This window comes from Cebus imitator, unplaced genomic scaffold, assembly GCF_001604975.1.
Source record: "Cebus imitator isolate Cc_AM_T3 unplaced genomic scaffold, Cebus_imitator-1.0 Scaffold474, whole genome shotgun sequence".
NCBI classification, from domain to species: domain Eukaryota; kingdom Metazoa; phylum Chordata; class Mammalia; order Primates; family Cebidae; genus Cebus; species Cebus imitator.
This window is the reverse complement of record NW_016107789.1, coordinates 547279-566182: the sequence shown is the minus strand read 5'-3', so window position 1 is coordinate 566182 and position 18904 is coordinate 547279. Positions and strand designations below refer to the sequence as shown.

General features: G+C 43.5%; 1 protein-coding gene across 1 annotated transcript; it reads left to right on the top strand.

The window, feature by feature from the left end:
• Positions 1-12910: 12910 nt before the first annotated feature.
• Positions 12911-18628, top strand: BHLHE40 (basic helix-loop-helix family member e40). The gene is made up of 5 exons (XM_017512630.2): positions 12911-13304; positions 13487-13556; positions 13821-13928; positions 14870-14993; positions 16304-18628. The coding sequence occupies exons 1-5, from the start codon at positions 13225-13227 to the stop codon at positions 17158-17160; spliced, it is 1239 nt and encodes a 412-aa protein (XP_017368119.1). The 5' UTR covers positions 12911-13224; the 3' UTR covers positions 17161-18628.
• The last annotated feature ends 276 nt before the right edge of the window (positions 18629-18904 follow it).

The following is an 18904-nucleotide window of genomic DNA, read 5'->3' as shown; positions in this document are numbered from 1 at the left end:
CTTTTGAAATACAGGCCTATCTCAAGAATCTCATCAGCTCTGCTGAAGATAAAGTCCTAATCCTACCCTCAAAACGTTGAGAACAATTGCGAACTGAATTAAACTAAAGCTACAACAATGCCCAGACCCAGATCAATTACGGATCACACAGACTCAGCTCCTTGCAGAAGGGGCTGGCTCTTTTCTTTTTTTGAAGGTAAATATGATTTATTTTGTATTCATTCTATTTTTCTTTCATGCAAAGAATTCAGTATGCAATAAAACATTTCAAGATCTGTGAAAAAGCAAGAAAATATGTCTCATGGTTAAGATAGAAAAGAATCAATAGAATCAGATCCAGGGCTAGCTTAAAAGTTTAAATTATCAGACTGAGATATTAAAATAAAAAATGTCTATAATATAAAAATGTTAAAAGACCTCATGGAAAAGAGGACAACATTCATGAAGAGATGGGGAATTTCAAAAAAGTGGTGGAAACTAGAAAAAAAGAACCATATGGAAATGCTAAAAATGAAAAACACAATATCAAAAATAAATTCATTAGTAGCAGCTTAGTAGCAGACTCAACAGCAGAGGAAACTGAGCATCTGACAGTATTTGGGTTAATTTCAAACAACCCAACATATGTGCAAATGGAATCCCAAAAATAAGAGAACAGGGACAGCATGGCAGAAGAAATCATTAAAGCTTTATTGGTCAAGAGTTACCAAAATTGATTAAAGATATCAACTCATAGAACCAAGAAGTCCTACATCCATGTTGTGTGTCAGGGGAGGGTTGGGGGTGGGAGGAAAACCAAGAACCTTAACACGCCCACAAGAAGAATAAATATGGAAAAAGCAGCACCTAAACAAATCATAGCCAAACTGCTGAAAAGCAGGGATAAGTGGTAAATCTGGAAAGCAATCAAAGGGGAAAAAAGACATAAATACAAGGGAACAATGATACAAATAACAGATGACTTTTCACTGGGATCAATGAAGACCAAAGACAATAGAACATCTTTAAAGGGCTGAAAGAAAAACACTGTCAAACTAGAATTCTATACCCTTCATTTTAAATATACATATTTAAAAATGAAGATGAAATAAAGTCATTTTCAGACAGGTAAAAATTGGGAAAATTCATCTCCAGTGGACCCATGCTACAGGAAAAGCTGACATAAGTTTTTCAGACTGAACAGAAAAAATAGCAGAAGGAAACCCAGATCTGTAGGAAGAATTTAAGACTCCCAGAAAGGGCTTTAAAAAATGGACAGAGCTAGGCGTGGTGGCTCACGCCTGTAATCCCAACATTTTGGGAGGCCAAGGTGGGCAGATCACTTGAGGTCATGAGTTCAAGACCAGTCTGGCCAACATGGTGAAACCCCATCTCTACTAAAAATATAAAAATTAGCTGGGCATGGTGGTGTGTGCCTGTAATCCCAGCTACTCAGGCAGCTAAGGCAGGAGAGTCACTTGAACCCAGGAGGCGGAGTTTGCAGTGAGCTGAGATCATGCCACTGCACTCCAGCCTGGGTGACAGACAGAGACTCCATCTGAAAAAAGAAAAAAAAAAAAACACCAGGCTGGGCTCAGTGGCTCACACCTGTAACACCAGCACTTTAGGAGGCTGAGGTGGGTAGTTGACCTGAGGTCAGGAGTTTGAGACCAGCCTGGCCAACATGGAGAAACCCTGTCTCTACTAAAAATACAAAAATTAGCCAGGTGTGGTGGCGCATGCCTGCAATCCCAGCCACTTGGGAAGCTGAGGCAGGAGACTTGCTTCAACCTGGGAAGTAGAGGTTGTGGTGAGCTGTGATTATACCACTGCACTCCAGCCTGGGCAACAAAAAAAAAACTTCATCTAAAAAAAAAAAAAAAAAAAAAAAGATAAATGTTAAAGGCCTTTTACAAAGAAATATTTTTACATCTCTATGTCTATTTATCTATGTGTGTGAATATAATATTTGAAAAGATAATTGACTATTTAAAGCAAAAAAAAAAACCCCAACATATTGTGAGGTTTATTACATATTTGAGAATGGAGTAAAATGTCAGATAATAAGAGCATAATGGGTTGGTAGGGGAAGAAATAGAATTATACTGTTGTAAAGTTCTTGCACTATCTGTGAAGTTGTATAATAATATTTTTTTAGTATCCTGTTTGACAGTAAATACAGAGAATAATTTCTAGAGCAGTGGTTCTCAAAGTGTAATTACCAGATATATATCACCAGCATCATCTGAGAACTTACTAGAAATGCATATTTTTGAGCAGTATCATGGACCTACTAAATAAGGAGCTGAGTATGGCCCAGAAATCTATGTTTTAATAAAAGCACTAGGTGTTTCTAATGTACATAAAGTTTAAGAACCACTGCTCTTAAAAACAAAACAAAACAAAAAAAAGAACCACTGTTCTAGAACAACCACTCAGAAACCATGAAGAAACATAGCTAAAACAAGAGATAAAATGGAATGATTAAAAAATGCAATATGGGGCCAGATGTGGCTCATGCTTGCAATCCCAGCACTTTGGAAGGCTGAGGTGGGCAGATCACTTGAGGCCAGGAGTTCGAGACCAGCCTGGCCAACACAGTGAAACCCCATCTCTAATACAAATAAGAAAAATTAGCTGGGTGTGGTGGCGCATACCTGTAATCCCAGCTACTGGGGAGGCTGAGGCATGTGAATTGCTTGAAACCGGGAGGTGGAGGTTGCAGTGAGCAGAGACTGTGCCACTGCACTCCAGCCTAGGCAACAGCGAGACACTGTCTCAAGAAAAGAAAAAAAAAAAAAAAAGCAATATGGCCTGGGTACAGTGGCTCACGCCTGTAATCCCAAGACTTTGGGAAGCTGAGGTGGGAGTACCACTTGAGGCCAGGAGTTCAGCATCAGCCTGGGCGACATAGCTCAACCCCATTTTTAAAAAATAATAATAATAATTAATTAAAAAGAATGCAGTATACCAAAAATGAGGCAAGAAAACAGAAACAGAAACAAAGAATAAAAGGGATAAGTAGAAAATAGATACCAAGATGGGAGAATTAACTCCCATCAGATTAGTAATTATATCAAATATAAACATAGTAAACACTTCAATTAAAAGGCAGAGATTGTCAGATTGATATAAAAGCAAGATCCAACAATATGCTACTGACAAGTACAAAATTATACGGACATAGTTTAAGGCCAGGTACAGTGGCTCATGCCTGTAATCTCAGCACTTTGAGGTCAAGGCAGGAGAATTGCTTGAGGCCAGGAGTTTGAGACCAGCCTAGGCAACATAGCAAGACCCCCATTTCTACAAAAAAATTAAAAATTAGACAGAAGTGATGAGACCTGCCTGAAGTCCCACTATTTGTGAGGCTGAGGCAGGAGGATTGCTTGAGGCCAGGAGTTCAAAGTTACAGTGAGCTGTGATCTCACCACTGCACTCCAGCTTGGGCAACAGAGTGAGACCCTGTCTCTAAAAAACAAAATAAAATAAATACAATATAAAAAGACATAGTCTGAGAGCACAAGGGTAGATAAAATATACCGCACAAACATTAAGTATAAAAAAACAGGTGTAGTTATATTAAGACAGACTTCAAAATAATTATATCACTAGAGATATAGAGGAAAAATATTAATGATAAAAGAAAAATTCATCAAGAGGATCCATCAGTCATGTGTATGCAATTAAGAATAGAGTTCCAAAATGCAAAAGCAAAATTTGACAGAAATGGACAAACTGGCTGGGTGTGGTGGCTCACACTGTAATCCCAGTACTTTGGGATGCTGAGGTGGGAGAATCCTACTTGACGCTAGGAGTTCAAGACCAGCCTGAGCAATACAGTGAGACTCTGTCTCTACAAAACATAAAAAGACGTTAACTGTGAATGGTGGTACGTGCCTGTAGTTCCAACTACCTGGAAGACTGAGGTGGCAGGATTGCTTGAGCCTAGGAGTTTGATGTTAGAATGAGCTATAATTGCACCATTGTGCCCCAGGCTAGGTGACAGAATGAGATCCTGTCTCAAAAAAAAAAAGGACAAACCTACAATCATAGTTGGAGTGATTTGATTTTAACACTCTTATCTCAGTAATTGGTAGGACAAATAGATAAAAGATCAATAGAGATATATATTTGAGCAACACTGTCAACCAACTTGACTCAACTGATTTTATAAAATATTATACTAAATAAATGTAGAATACACATTTGTTTGTATTTGAACCCACATAAAACATTCATTAAGATGGACTATATGCTGGGCAATGAAAGATGTTTTAATAACTGTTAAAAATTAAAATCTGACTGGGCGTGGTAGCTCACATCTATAATCCCAGCACTTTGGGAGGCTGAAGCAGGAGGATTGCCTGAGTCCAGGAGTTCAAGACCAGCCTGAGGAATATAATGAGATCCCAAAAAACAACAAAAAACAACAAAATTAGCTGGGCACAGTAGCACATGCCTGTAGTCCCAGCCACTTGGAAGTCTGAGGCCATGAATGTACCACCACACTCAACCTGGGCAACAAGTGAGACCCTGTCTGAACAACAAAAACAAAAAATTAGAATCTAATAAATTGTAGTTTCTGACCAAATAGTAACAAATTAGAAATCAGTAATTAAAAGATACCTGGCACTACACACCTATTAAAACATCAAAAATTAAAAATAATGACAATACAAAATGCTGGTAGGAATGGAGAGAAACTAGATCTCTCATGCATTGCAACTGGGAATATGAAACGGTAGAGCTATGCTGGCAAATAGTTTATCAGTCTCTTAAAACCTACATTATAAAATGACCTAGAAATCGCACCCTGGGCATTTATCTCAGAGAAAAGAAAACTTATATGCACACAAAAATGTAATTTTCATAGCAGGCTTGTTTGTAGTAGCCCAAAATCAGAACAATTCAAACGTCTTTCAGTGGGTGAGTAAGTAAACAAATTATGGTATATCCATATCATGGAATACTACTCAATGATAAAAGAGAAACTTACTATTGATATATAAAACCATTTGGATAAATCTCAAGAGAATTAGACTGAGTGAAACAAAGTTCATCTTGAAGGTTATATACTATGTGATTCTATTTACATAACATTCTTAAAAGTTTTTAGGATTTATTTTTAATTTTTAAATATAGAGACAGGGTCTGTATGTTGCCCAGGTGAGTGTCAAACTCCTGGCCTCAAGTGAGCCTCCTGCCTTGACCTCCCAAAGTGCTGAGATTATAGGCATAAGCCACCATGCCTGGCCTCTACAACATTGGGGGAAACTGAGTGAAGGTACCTAGAGATTCTCTGCATGATGTTTGTAATTTCTTGTGATATTATTATTATTATTTGAGACAGGGTCCAGCTCTGTCACCCAGGTTGGAGTGTAGTGGCATGATCTCAGCTCACTGCAATTTCTGCCTCCTGGGCTCAAGTGATCTTCTCACTTCAGCCTCCTGAGTAGCTGGGACTATAAGTGCATGCCACCACACCTGGCTAATTTTTAAAATTTTTTTAGAAACAGGGTTTCGCCATTTTGCCTAGGCTGTTCTCAAGCCCCTGAGCTCAAGTGATCCATCCACCGTGGCCTCCCAAACTGCTGGGATTGCAGACATGAGCCACAGTACCCAGCCTATAATTATTTTAAAAGAAAAACAAAAAGTTACATGGAAAATTCATAAATATTGGGAAATTAAGCAGCACTCATCTAAACGACTTATAAATCAATGAACAATTACAAAAAACATTAGAATACATTTGACTTAAATGATAAGGAAAATAAACATACCAAACATTATTGGATACCATGAAAAATTTTTAGTTTTAAATGCCCTATTAAAAGTAAGTAACAAGAAGAAAGATTTAAAATCACATTACCTTCCATCACAAGAAAGTAGAAAAAGTCAAGCAAATTAAATCCAAAATAGATAGAAAAGGGAAAAAAATAACAAGGAAAATTAATGAAATATAAGATGAAAAAACAATAGAGAAAATCAATAATATTAAAATTTAGATCTTTGTAAAGTTTAATGAAATTGATAGGCCCCTTAGCAAGATAACCAAGAAAAATACATAAACAAAAATTTTCAAAAGGAGTGAAAAGGGGTTTATCACTACTGACTGTATAAACATTGAAATCAATCAAACTTTCTATCCATATATTGTCAAATTTAAGGGAAATAGACAAATTTCATGAAAAGCACAAATGAACAAAACTAATGAAAGAAGAAATTAAAAACTAAATAGCCTAATACCTGTAAATAAAATTATATTCATAGTGAAAAAAAACCTTCCCCCAAAGAAAACTTCAGGCTCAGGTGGCTTCTCCATTTAAGGAAGAAACAGTACCAACCCTACACAAGCTTCTTCAGAAAAAAAGTAATACTTCCAAATTTGTTTTATGAGACCAGCATTATCCTTATAAAGTATTAAGGCAAAAAATTTTTTGAAAGATCAGAAAAGAAGTAAAGCTGTCATTATTCACAAGCAACATGTTTGTGTATGTGAAGAACACTACCAAAAATACTACTCAAACTAATAAATGAAGTTAGCAAGGTTGTAGATACAGAAATTGACTGTATTTCTACACAAACTCAATAAACTTCTGGGAAATGTTTTAAAATTTACAGACACATCAAAAAATATGAAATAGCTAGGAACAGATCCAACAAAAGATCTGTAAGACATCTCCACAGAAAACTGCAAATATTGCTGAAAAAAATGAAGACATAAAAAAATGGAAACCTATACTATATTCATAGATAAGAAGGCATATTGTTTAAATGTTCATTTTTCCTAAGCTCATCTATACATTTTATGCAATTCCTATAGAAATCCTAGCAAGCTTCTTGGAAGAAAGAAAAAAGCGGAATCTAAAATGCATATGGTAATGCAAAGAACATAAAATCGTCAAAACAATCTTTTTTTTTTTTTTTTTTTTTTTTAGATGGTCTCACTCTGTCACTGAGGCTGGATGCAGTGGCACGATCTTGGCTCACTGCAGCCTCCACCTCCTGGGTTCAAGCGATTCTCCTGTCTCAGTGTCCCGAGTAGCTGGGATTACAGGCACCCACCACCGTGCCTGGCTAATTTTTGTATTTTTAGTAGAGACAGGGTTTCACCATGTTGGCCAGGCTGGTCTCAAACTCCTGACCTCATGTGATCTACCCACCTCAGCCTCCCAAAGAGCTGGCATTACAGGTGTGAGCCACCATGCCTGGCCAAAACAATCTTTAAAAAGAACAAAGTTGGAGGATTTACACAGTCCAATTTCAAGATTTTTGTAAAGCTCCAGTAATCAAGAAAGTGTGGTATTGGCGAAACATAGACAAACAGACCAATGGAACAAAATAGAAAGTACATAAATAGAACCACACATATATGGCTGATTGATTTTCAACAAAGTGGTGAAGTCAATCCAATTGTGAAGGGAAAGTCTCTTTAAGTATTGCTGAAACATAAAACTAAATCTTGACCCTTCTTTCATTCCATAAACAAAAATTATTTTGAGATAGATCACAGACCTAAATAGAAAAATCTTATCTGTAAAGTTTCTAAAGAAAAATATAATATCTTTCTGACTTGAGTCATGCAAAGTTTTGTGATAAAGACCCACATACAAGCTATAAAAGAAAACATCAATAAATTGGACTCTATCAAAACTAAAAATTCTATTCATAAAGGACATCATTAATAAAATCATGTTTTTGACAAAGCACTTGTAATTATAATACATTAAAAAAACTCCTAAAAGTCAAGCCATATAACAGCAAGATTGCAGGATACAAGGTCAATATAGAAAATTGGATTGTATTTCTATATACAACAATTAAAAAGGTAAGTAATCCAATCTAAAAACTAAGCAAAAGACGTGGACAAATACTTCAGAAAATAAGATATACCAATGACCAATAAGCACATGAAAAAGTGCTCAACTTCATTAGTTATCAGGGAAATGCAAATTAAAATGACAGTATTATTTCATACCCATTAGAATGGCTAAAATCTAAAAATCTGTCTATCTTAAATGTTGGTGAGGATGCAGAGGAGCTGGAATTCTCATACATTGTTAGTGGTATTGTAAAAGGGTAACACCTCTTTGGAGATCTGTTTGGCAATTTATAATAAAGTTCACATATATTTAATCTTTGACCCAAGAATTCTACTCCTAATATTTATGCAACATAAATGAGAACATACGTTCACAAAAAGACTTACACATGAATATTGATAGCAGCCTCATTCATAACAGCCCCACACTGGAAGCATCCTGAATATCCATTAACAGGGAACTAGATAAACTATGCTATATATGCACAATTGAAATACAAAATTCAAATGAATGTGACAATGTGGCAGGATCTCAAAACTATATTGACAGAAACTTTGCGTCAAAGAGTACACTCATTTATCTGAATGTCAATAATGGACAAAGTTATCCTATAGTGATAGAAATCAGAAAATAATTGTGTGGGTTGGGGGATTGATTGGAAAAAGATATAAAGAAACTTTCTGGGGTGACAAAAATGTTCTGTATCTTGTATGGGGCAGAGGCTGGCTACATAGATATACATTTACAAAAAATCATGCACCAAACATTTAAGATCTGTATTTTATGTTTACCTCTTAATTAAAGAATTAAATGCTGTCATTTTTTTAAAAAGCAGAAAATGAGAAGGGTAGTTAAAAATCGGGAACAAAGGTAGGCATTAACGGATGTTTTCCTGAATGGAAACCTCTACACCATTAAATCCAACCAGGATCAGCAGTTTTATTTAACATTTTTATAACTGATTTGGAAGATCTTCAAGTGTGCAGATGCCACTGATGTCTTTCTGGTGGGGCCAAGCCAAAATTACAACACTATCTCTATAGTAAGGCAAATTTTTAAATTTCAGGTCATGATCCATTGGCGGGTGGTGAAATCAACTTAGTATGTCAAGACCTAAATATTTTTCTTTTAATAAAACAGATGAGACTAAACTAGAAAACATCAGAATGCAGCCAGGCATGGTGGCTCATGCCTATAATCCTATCACGTTGGGAAGCTAAGTCAGGTAGATGATGAGGTCAAGAGATTGAGCTCATCCTGGCCAACATGGTGTAACCCCACCTCTACTAAAAATACAAAAATTTGCCAGGCCTGGTGGAGCACACCTGCAGTCCCAGATACCAAGGAGGCTGAGGCAGGAGAATCACTTGAACCCGGGAGGCAGAGATGGAGGTTGCAGTGAGCCGAGATTGTGCCAGTACACTCCAGTCTGGTGACAAAGCAAGACTCCGTCTTAAATATACATATATCTCAGAATGCATATAACATGAGGGAAGTATTGTTCTGTGAAATGTTTGCCTGAAATGCATTGGATTGACTTCTAAGTGGCTTATTTATTTTTTAAGAGAGCAATGGTTAGGAGTACAACAGAGAGGGTAGTGGTCACTTATTGCTATAGCCCAACCAAGCCTTGGCTGCCCTATGCTTAAATTTACTTAAGATGTGTATAAACAGACACGTGTGTGTATTGAGACATGATGTAAAATGTATCTCTTACTGTGAGCTGAGATAAAAATTTTTGAGGCTTCATAAGCAGGTAAAAAGTGATATCTATTCAAGCAAGTTGTGGGGATATATAGGAGAGCTTGGGGCTCTAAATTCTTGCAAGGAAGGGCCCGGGAGTTACTATCCATAGTAACAGCATAGACTGATTCAGCGCACAGTGTAAGGACACCAAAATGCTGTCCCAATAGGAAAGAGAGAAAAGAAAGACCTCATCTTTTTATTGTACAAAATTATGTTCCCTCCCCACTTAGAAGAGACAAAGCAGCAGGGATGGCTTCAAAATGGCAGGATTACCCAGTGCATCTGCGCAGTGCCACATTGCGCAACTCCAGAGGGTGCCCTCACACAGACTGCAACGTGAATAGCTCCCCCTGGAGTTGAGCAGTGCACAACCCATGCAACCCTACCAGGCAACTGTAAGCACAGTGATTAAGAGCACAAGCTTTGGAGTACAACCAACCTGGGGGCTTTTCTCAGGTTGAATCCCAGACTATATAAACTGAGGCAGGTTATTTAGCCTCTTTGAGCCTCAATTTTCCAAAAAAGATATGTCATACATCCCTAGGGCCTATTTCAGGGTCTGGCCTTGAATAACAATAAATATGAGTTAATACTAGTACCTGCCTATAAGGTGGTAGTGAGGAGCAAAGAAATCAACATATGAAAGGTTTTTAATAACTACAAAAGATGACAGACTGAAATAGTAACATTCTCCAGGATGGAAAGATACACGTTTTGTTCAAACTATTATTTTTTTCAAAAGCTGTAAGCTATGAAGAGAATGGATTTTTTAAAAATCCTGATACAGTGGAACTCTGGTAGGATGGGGACAATTATTGAAGTTTGAGAGTATATTTGGAAGAAATAAAAAGTAGGAAATGCATACACTTTGTTATTTACAGTTGTACGGCAGGTAAGGGCAAAATGCGTTAATAAACGCAAAGAAGTTTAAGAATGATATTGTCATGAGCCATGAGCCAAAAGCTGCAAGGTTTGGGCTCACTCCTGCCATGGGGTGGGGAGTGACAGCGGAGGGGCTATATACCTTTCCTCTCCCAGTGCTTATTTCCTGGTGGAACCGTGGTTTTGACGCAGACAGGACAAGTCTTCCTCCTTACTAAAGTCGCACAATGAAGCAGGTCGCCCAAGATTGAAAGCACGTTTCCAGGGCGGACTCCGGGCCCCGCCTTTGGCCAGCAAAAGTACATTCTGGCAGGGAGGGATCTCTAAGCCCCAATGTGAGGTCATGCCGGTTAGCAGTTAGAAAAGAGGCATTTCTCACACTTGCTAATGAGTTTGACGCTTGTGAAATATAAACAGGAAGTGGGAGCTCTCCTAGGCGACCTGAAGAAAATATACTCCCAGTTTGGTTAACTTGTGAATCCGAGTTCTCTAGGTCATCAAGGACACTGCCAGTTAAGACTGACTCCCAACTCAAGAGGCTACTCTTCACCCAGTCTCAGCTGTGACCCCATTTTTTCCAGTCCTTCCCACAGCCAGGTCACTCAGCAGCTAGGTGACTGACCCGAAGCGCAATGGGAAAGGCTTACAGTCATCTCTCAACTCCCCGAACTTGCAGGGCAGGAGAGCGCAGGGGTCAGTGAAATCCCCAGCCAGGCCTTATTTTAGTCATGAGTTTCCACTGGCTCCCTCCTCTGACTGTATCAGGGCTGCTCACACCGCGGGATTGGAGTTTCAGCTGTTTTCCCTGCTCCCGGCTGAGTTAGAAGGTCAGAGCCCGGACTTTTCCGGGGGAGGTGGATGGGGCCCTCTGGCAGCCTAAGTGAGATGGCCCAGATCTGGGCCGCTGGAGGAGGTCTTTCTGCCCCGCTTGGGATGGCTTCTCCCCGCTTCTCCACCCAGGCATCTTGGTTAGTATCAAATTAAAAACAAAACACAAAGCAACACAAGTTGTTTGTTTGTTTTTTCCTCTGTCAGCCAGTGGCCTCGATACAATTTTCCCAGGACTGCTTCTCCTTCATTGCTCAATTTATCCTCTTCCTAGAGGATAAATTCAAGGGCAGGATCCATGTAGGATTCACCCATAAGCACAGCGCCTAGCACAGAGTAAGGGGCTCATTAAACATGTGTCGACTGCATGAATGCTAAGATTTCACTGTAACCAGCGGTTTTTTTCTTGTCTCTCTCATCCCTCCCGCCCAGGGTGCTGACCGCAAACAGCGCCGCCGAAGTTCCTAACAGGCAGGGAGAGGGCGGATCCCGGCTGGCGCACCACGTCCTCGGGGTCTCAGTCCCTGGGTCCACGCAGAGGGGCTCGCGGTCCGCGGTGCTGCGGCCTGAGCCCCGGCCACGTGAAGCGTCACGCCCTGCGCTGCTGCAGGGCAGGCGCCGCCGCCGCGGTTGTGTAACGCTGCAGCCGGAGGGGAGGCGACCCGGGCGCCTCTGCTCCGGAGGGGGCAGAGGAGGGAGGGAACGCCGGGCACCGCGCCCGGTATCTTTCTGTGCTTGACTGGCCTGGAGGAAGGGGGTGACATTGGGGCACCCAGGGGGCTGCGCAACCGGGTGCCCGCCCGCCCGCAGCCTATGCCCGGGAGCGGAGCTACAGGGGAGCGAGAGGCCCTCGGCTCACACCCTTGGCGGTCAGGTGCGCGCAGCGTGCTCGGCGGCAGCCTCAGCTGCCCCTGTCCTTGGCCGCCGGCCCGCTTCCCATGGGGTGACATCCGCCCCGCCCCTCAGTCCCTCCCCAAGGCGGGCAATTCCTGGACAGGAGGGTGAGCGGTGGGGGCAGGGAAGCCAGGACAGAAAGAAACCCCAGCCTCTGGGTAAGGCTGGGGGGCCGGGCGACTCCCTCCGCTGCGCGCCGCTTCCTCCGAGCGGGCCGGGCGGGGGAGGAGGAAGAGGGCTGGGCTGGAGCTAGCAAGGGGATATTCCTCTCCCGGCTTGAGTCAGACGCGGGCGGATCCGTCCTCCCCCGTTCCCTCCCAGGAGACGGGAACTTACTTCATTTCCCTGGGGCAGGTTCGCCCACGTTACCAACTCTCCCCCTCCCCCAATTCCCCGGTCCCTTCCAGCTTCCGCGCCCCCCACCCAGCTGGGCAGGACCCAGGTCGCGCTGCCACCCCCTCTTCGGGGAAAGACGGCCGCAGCCGCAGACACCTGGGGGCTGGGGCTGGGGGTGGGGGCTCCCTAGCAGCCGCCGGAGCGTTGTCCAACACGTGAGACTCATGTGATGAAGCCGGGGGAGGGCGGGCAGGTCGCTCCTTCCCTCCCCGGCAGTGGCCAGACGTGCCTGGAGTCACAGGGTAGAACACGTAGCTCCAACCCACCCACTCGCTCCCATTTAACCCAGCCCGCAGCCTCTCCATTACTCCTCGGCTTGCCCCCCCGCCCCCCCACTCCGCCCTAACCTCCCCCCACCCCGCTCCCTCCCGCCTCCCCGCCCGCTCCACTTCTCATTCACTTGGCTCGCACGGCGCAGACCGCGCAGGGAGCACACACCGCCAGTCTGTGCGCTGAGTGGGAGCCAGAGGCCGCGGGGACACCGGGCTATGCACGCCCCCAACTGAAGCTGCATCTCAAAGCCGAAGATTCCAGCAGCCCAGGGGATTTCAAAGAGCTTAGACTCAAAGGAACATCTGCGGAGACACCCCAGAAGCCCACTCCAGGACAGTCCTCATCCGAGACGCGTCGCTAGTGCAGACAAGAGCGCGCAGTGGCCCCGGCTCGCCGCGCAATGGAGCGGATCCCCAGCGCGCAACCACCCCCAGCCTGCCTGCCCAAGGCACCGGGACTGGAGCACGGAGACCTACCAGGGTAAGTTGGCACTCCTTGGCCCCTTCAAGCCTTAGCTCCAGCCCCATGTTATGCGCCACTCTCAACTTGGAGCAGCTCCGGGCGCACCGGGGGCGGCGTGGGGGGGGGGGAATCCTTGCGCCACCGGACACCTGCAGCCTTGCGCACGCAGTCACGACCCTTCCTGGTCTCTCTTCCTGCAGGATGGATTTTGCCCACATGTACCAAGTGTACAAGTCAAGGCGGGGAATAAAGCGGAGCGAGGATAGCAAGGTAAGGAAGTGCACCCCTGGGAACCCCGCGCTCAGCCCCTCGCGCGCGCTGAGTTTCCAAGAAAAGTTTTCTCGCTTTGAGACTGGCGAGGGGATGCAGGGTGTGGGCTCGGTACCTCTACTGAGTGACTTGGAAAAGAAGGGGCAGATGATGGTTCTGGGTGCTACTCTGCTCCTCTCCCGGAGTCTTGCTGCGGGGCTGGGAGGAGGATAGTCTTCCTATCCCCTTCCCCAGGCGCCCACCGCCTCCCCGTGCGTCTTGCAGGAGACCTACAAATTGCCGCACCGGCTCATCGAGAAAAAGAGACGTGACCGGATTAACGAGTGCATCGCCCAGCTGAAGGATCTCCTACCCGAACATCTCAAACTTACAGTAAGTGAGAAGCTGGCCCGTTTCCAACCCAGCTCCTTTGCCCAGAGGGCGGGCGGGGGTCACTCGCCGCCTGCAGGTTCCGCGGGGAACTGCAGACCAGACGGGCGGATCGGAGCTAGCGGGTGGCTCTCTGGTAGGGTCCTCCTCCCCAGTCCTGGCGTTTTCTGGTCGATTCATGCAAATGAGGCGAGAACCGCTTGGACCTCTCCAAGTTGGCTCCAACACCAGCTGGCCTTCCTTTTCAAGAGTTTAACTTCTGGTGATTTTCAGGATTCCCTAGTTTTTCTCAGTTAAAGGACTACGCCAAGCAAAACGCACGTTTTATTTACCCCTTCTCCTCCACCACTCCCTCCACCTTTTTGCTTGTTGTTAAATAAGGGGACTTGCTTTGGCGTGTCCTTTTTTACTGCCTGTCCTTTCTTGACAGTAGCCCTCAGCTACTTGGCAGCCTTTGGTTGGGGAAATGGAAAAAAAAAAAAAATTGTATTTCGGGAGGAACAAAAAAGCCTGGATGAGCTGGAAGTTCTGAAAGGGTGTAAGGAAAGAAGTAGGGGAAGCCTCTTGGCTGCCAGACATAATAGAGGTCTCTCTCTGAGTTGACACCACTGCGGGGAAATGTTATCTCTGGATTCCCCCGAGTTAAGGTCAGCAGAGGCTGCTGGAGAAATTTATCTGTCAAAGCATTTTCCTGAGGTAGTTGCAGCCACCAAAATGCCTCCAAAGATAGCTGACACCGTTTTTTAAATTCTTTAATTAAAGACTTGAGTGTGTTTATCTGTCTTTTTAAAAGCATGCACTACAGACTTAAAACGGCCAACCGGGAAAGACTATTCCACTTTTTTTTTTTTTTTCTCTATTAGAGACATTTCTCATTGCTAATAAATGTCCCAAAGGTGGGACTTCCCTGACCTCACAGCTGACTAAGGCTCTATTCCTTCCAGACTTTGGGTCACTTGGAAAAAGCAGTGGTTCTTGAACTTACCTTGAAGCATGTGAAAGCACTAACAAACCTAATTGATCAGCAGCAGCAGAAAATCATTGCCCTGCAGAGCGGCTTACAAGCTGGTGAGTGCTGATTCTGGCTATCCTCTTTATGAGTGAGCACAAATAGAAAGCCTGTGGTCTCAACATCTGATGTAAGAAACATGACTGCAACAAATTGCTTATGCACGTTCATTGGGGGAGATGCAGTTTTATCTTTCCTAAAAGGTCAGACTTTTCATTTGAAATGCTGTGTGCCACCTGGCATGAATACGTATTAGTAAAATGATAAGATATTCCTGTGGCATTTTGGCTTGAGAGTCTCTGGGTTCCGGGAGATTTCCCTACTCCCTTTTAAAATGCCAAGGCACCTATAATTTGCATTGTGGGTGTTTTACAGTTGGTCTCCTTAGCCCTCTGTCATTGGAGAAGAGATTGTGGGTATGCCCCAGTGTTTTCCTGTGTCTTTGCTTCCTTGTTACTTGGTGTGTGGTGTGATGCTGGCAGGATACAGCAGGAGTTTTTCCTGCATTTCATGTGGTTCCCTGAATAGCCACTAGGTATCTTGGTGAATTGCACAATCTAGCGAAACCACTGAAGTTTCATCATTTGTTTCTACTGACTTCCAGAGAATCAGAGTCACCTTCTAACCTCTAGTCTCACTCTTTCCAAATAATACTGTACAGACTGGGGGGAATTATTCTACCCACTCCCTCATTTCATTCTTCTCTGTCTTCCTCTCAAAGTCTCATATGAAAATTGCAAAATCCCAGCAAATGCTTCTGCTAGTTTCCTCATTAAAAATAGGAAGACGGTCATACCTAATGTCTTGAGGATCATGGATAGAATATGTGGAAAAAAACGTAGAAATAGAGATCCTAATTAAAGATCACAGCATGACTGCAACTTTTACAAGTCATTGAAAATAAGTTTACTTTAGGTGATATTGTTCCTTCATTCTTCTCATTTTATGACTATCCGGCCTCTGCCCATTTTGCCATGGTGCAATATTACATGCATTGACTCTTAGGTTTATATCAGAAGGTTCTCTGCTGCCTCGCTTACGTAGAAAACTCACGAACAACCTCTATATTCCAAAACAGGGAAAACAGCCCATCTCTGTTAATTACGGTCCATTTCCATGATGGACTATTATGCAGCCACTAAAAAATCATATTTTATCTGAGTGTTAGCATATGGATTATTTTAATCCTTTATACTTTCCAGTGTAATTCTTCTCTGAGCATATTATTGTTGGAGTTAGGAACACAAATCAGTAATGCAATTTTTTTTTTTTTTTAACAAAAACGAAAACTCCCTAGTGTTTGGGGCATAGATATCCAGGTGTACTACAGGGTCTTCTGAAATGTCTTCCTTCGGATCTGTTTCCCCAGGTGAGCTGTCAGGGAGAAATGTGGAAACAGGTCAAGAGATGTTCTGCTCAGGCTTCCAGACATGTGCCCGGGAGGTGCTTCAGTACCTGGCCAAGCATGAGAACACTCGGGACCTGAAGTCTTCGCAGCTTGTCACCCACCTCCACCGCGTGGTCTCGGAGCTGCTTCAGGGTGGTACCTCCAGGAAGCCATCAGACCCAGCTCCCAAAGTGATGGACTTCAAGGAGAAACCCAGCTCTCTGGCCAAAGGCTCGGAAGGTCCTGGGAAAAACTGTGTGCCAGTCATCCAGCGGACTTTTGCTCACTCGAGTGGGGAGCAGAGCGGCAGTGACACGGACACAGACAGTGGCTATGGAGGAGAATCTGAGAAGGGCGACTTGCGCAGTGAGCAGCCGTGCTTCAAAAGTGACCACGGACGCAGGTTCACCATGGGAGAAAGGGTCGGCGCAATTAAGCAAGAATCCGAAGAACCCCCCACAAAAAAGAACCGGATGCAGCTTTCAGATGATGAAGGCCATTTCACTAGCAGTGACCTGATCAGCTCCCCGTTCCTGGGCCCACACCCACACCAGCCTCCTTTCTGCCTGCCCTTCTACCTGATCCCACCTTCAGCGACTGCCTACCTGCCCATGCTGGAGAAGTGCTGGTATCCCACCTCGATGCCAGTGCTATACCCAGGCCTCAACGCCTCTGCCGCAGCCCTCTCTAGCTTCATGAACCCAGACAAGCTCTCGGCTCCCTTGCTCATGCCCCAGAGACTCCCTTCTCCCTTGCCAGCTCATCCGTCCGTTGACTCTTCTGTCTTGCTCCAAGCTCTGAAGCAGATCCCCCCTTTAAACTTAGAAACCAAAGACTGAACTCTCTAGGGGATCCAGCTGCTTTGCTTTCCTTCCTCACTACTTCCTAAAAAACAACAAAAAAGTTTTTGTGAATGCTGCAAGATTGTTCCATTGTGTATACTGAGATAATCTGAGGCATGGAGAGAAGATTCAGGGTGTGTGTGTGTGTGTGAGTGTGTGTGTGCGCGCGCGCGTGCGCACGTGCACATGTGTGTCTGCGTGTTGGTATAGGACATTAAAGCTCCTTTTGGCATAGGGAAGTCACGAAGGATTGCTTGACATCAGGAGACTTGGAGCGGGGGACTGTAGCAGACTTTTGGGCTTTTCTCCACCCAGAGAATAGCCCCCTTTGATACACATCAGCTGGGTTTTCAAAAGCTTCAAAGTCTTGGTCTGTGAGTCACTGTTCAGTTTGGGAGCTGGGTCTGTGGCTTTGAGCAAAAGGTACTTTCAAAAGAGGGCTTTCCAGAGCACAGCTCCCAACCAGCTGTTAGGACCCCACCCTTTTCCCTTTCTTGTCGACGTGACTCACCGGATGACCGGGAGAGAGCAGTCAGACTGAGCTTTCAGCTAACGCGGTGAGGTAGCAGGCACTGGTAGCACGGCAGTGGTTTGGGGGGGGGGTTCCGCAGATCTGCTCCCCACCCCTGCCTGGGACGAATACGGAGAAGGAGCTCCCTACTCAGGCTTTCGTAGTGATTAGCTTACTAAGGAACTGAAAATGGCCCCCTTGTACAAGCTGAGCTGCCCGGGAGGGAGGAGTTCCCTGGGCCTCTGGCACCTGTTTCTAGGTCTAACCATCAGTACTTGCTGTTCAGGGAACCAAATCAAGGTCTGAGAGATGCAGACACACCAAGCAAGCACCCCAGAGTGCACAAAGCTGAGAAACTACTAGACTCACTTTTCAATTCTACCCTAAAACTCCTTTTAACCAAGCTTAGCTTCTCAAAGGCCTAACCAAGCCTTGGCACCACCAGATCGTTTCTGTAGGCTCATTCCTCTTGCCCAACGGCATATGGAGTGTCCTTATTGCTAAAAAGGATTCTGTCTCCTTCAAAGAAGTTTTATTTTTGGTCCGGAGTACTTGTGTTCCCCACGTGTCCAGCTAGCCCGGCAGCAGCTTTTCAAAATGCACTATATGCCTGATCGCTGATCGTGTTTTTTTCTTTTCCTGTTTTTATTTCGGTATAAAGTCGTTGCCTTTATTTGTAAAGCTGTTATAAATATATATTATATAAATATATTAAAAAGGAAAATGTTTCAGATGTTTATTTGTATAATTACTTGATCCACACAGTGAGAAAAAATGAATGTATTTCTGTTTTTGAAGAGAAGAATAACTTTTTTTCTCTAGGGAGAGGTACAGTGTTTATATTTTGGAGCCTTCCTGAAAGTGTAAAATTGTAAATATTTTTATCTATGAGTAAATGTTAAGTCGTTGTTTTAAAATACTTAATAAAATAATTCTTTTCCTGTGGAAGAGAAAGATGGTCTCCTGATTTTTTTTTAAATAGCTCAATTGGTGTGATGTGGCTGACTTCCATGCCCTTTTTTCTTGGCTGAAACAAACCAGTTAATCTCAGTGTAATTTCATTCAGCTTTTTATATGCTTTGTATTCAATCAGAATAAGCTTAGTCAACTTGGCAGGTAAATACTGGTTTAATTTTTTTTTTAACCCTTGCCAGAGTTTCGCGATCATCCTCTCCCTCTTTCCAGAGTTAAGTGAAACGCATATTTTCCCCCGCCTGCTTTTGTCATGGT